Below are 1,623 nucleotides of genomic sequence, written 5' to 3' on the forward strand. Positions count from 1 at the left end.
CAAACAGCAGAAAGGGACAATTGAGCACATCTCCGTTCATTCACCGTTTATTGTGCGGATAGAGGGTTGAGCAAATTGGCGGAGGATTTATTTTAACTACGAGAGTGCAACTTCCATCCGCGGTAATTTTTCGAAGCCCTGCAATGTCATGGAATGTACCTTTCCAGTCGCCCCACCCAGGCCGAAAACCGCCTGACATAAATAGCGGTCGCAACGACGGACGGACCCGTGTCAGTTGTTGAAATTCCTGTGCGAGTACGCGAAGCATTGCTGGGCATTGCATCTTACCCAAGCACGCTAGTCTCTTCGACGAAGCTGTAAAATCGAGATAATCGATTCGTATAAGCAAGTAGAGAACTCATCGACGACGTCATGTATCTCCTGCCGCTGATGTTATCGAATCTCCATCTGGGCCTGGACGCACCCGTCGGCTCGCTGAACCTAAATCTCGGTAAACCGAGCTTTGTCCGATCGAAAGACTTTACCTCTCGCGTTCCCGATCGCTACTACCCGACCGCCAGTTTCGAGCGCGAAGTACTGGATTTCGTCAGACCCTGGGCTGACCTCGGGGCGGACCTACTGAAAGCTGGGCTGAAAGTGCTGAACAATAGGCATCAGCAACAATATCACGTCCCCGATCACGTGATCAGGGACAGGAATCACACGAACATTGACGACAACGTCTTCAAGATAACCCTACCTATGAACCGTATACATGAGATCAACGTCGAAGTGGTGGATCGTTCGTTGGTCGTCGAGGCGTTCGAGCCGACGAAAGACAACGGCAACGTCTTTACCCGGCAGTTCGTCAGAAAATATATGCTACCCAGTCGCGCTCAAGTGGACCAGATAAAGGCCACGAAAGACGACGGCTTCCTGATAGTCACGGTGCCGTTGAAGCCGAAGGATGAGAGAGTGATCAAGATCGAGTAGACTGGAAAGCCGGCCGTTCATCCTAACAGCCAGAAAGAGGCTGGCGAGTCCGAAACGGTCCCGGCCCGCCCGGCCGTCGAGAGGAAGTCGGAGGACAACGAGGTATAGATCGGGAGGAAGTGACGGCGACGCAGGCACAGAAAGCAGGACCGAAGCCCGAAAAATGATAGACTGAATTACGGAATCTTTTTTTTTTTCGTTCTATTTGATACGTAATTTTGCACACGTAATTTTGTTGTTTTACACTTTGCACTTACTCCTACAAAACTGCGTTCCTCGCTCTGTTGGCTATAACTATAATACATTCCTTATTGTATTATAGTTACATTGCATTATAGTATATATTATACTCTTTTTATTGTATATATATTACCGATTATGAGATGCTTAGTGCCATAGTAATCCATCCTTGAGAGAAATGTAGTTGTGTGTGTTTTTATATTGATGATAAAATAAACGGGTTTTTATCAGCATCCAACGTTATTATTTAGTTCCTTCATATCGTTCAGATAATGTTATGTTTGTTTAATAGAAATTATATTTACATAATACAAAAAAATATACGCGCATATTCCTACATAATTTTTCTTATACATTCACACTGAGTATTTTTAAACTGCTAATAATCGGATTGTTCGTTTTCGCTGCACTTCTGAACTAGTGCAACATAGTGCAATGTGTTAGAATGAA

The 1,623-nt window shown here is 45.1% G+C and overlaps 1 protein-coding gene across 1 annotated transcript; it reads left to right on the forward strand.

Annotated features, from left to right (window-relative positions):
* Window positions 1-372: 372 nt before the first annotated feature.
* On the forward strand, window positions 373-933 carry LOC112465959 (protein lethal(2)essential for life-like). The gene has a single exon (XM_025033788.1). It carries the CDS (start codon window positions 373-375, stop codon window positions 931-933), a length of 561 nt encoding a protein of 186 aa, XP_024889556.1.
* Window positions 934-1,623: the final 690 nt, after the last annotated feature.

The sequence above is a fragment of the Temnothorax curvispinosus genome, unplaced genomic scaffold (assembly GCF_003070985.1).
Source record: "Temnothorax curvispinosus isolate PA1 unplaced genomic scaffold, ASM307098v1 QBEX01015672.1, whole genome shotgun sequence".
Classification (NCBI taxonomy): domain Eukaryota; kingdom Metazoa; phylum Arthropoda; class Insecta; order Hymenoptera; family Formicidae; genus Temnothorax; species Temnothorax curvispinosus.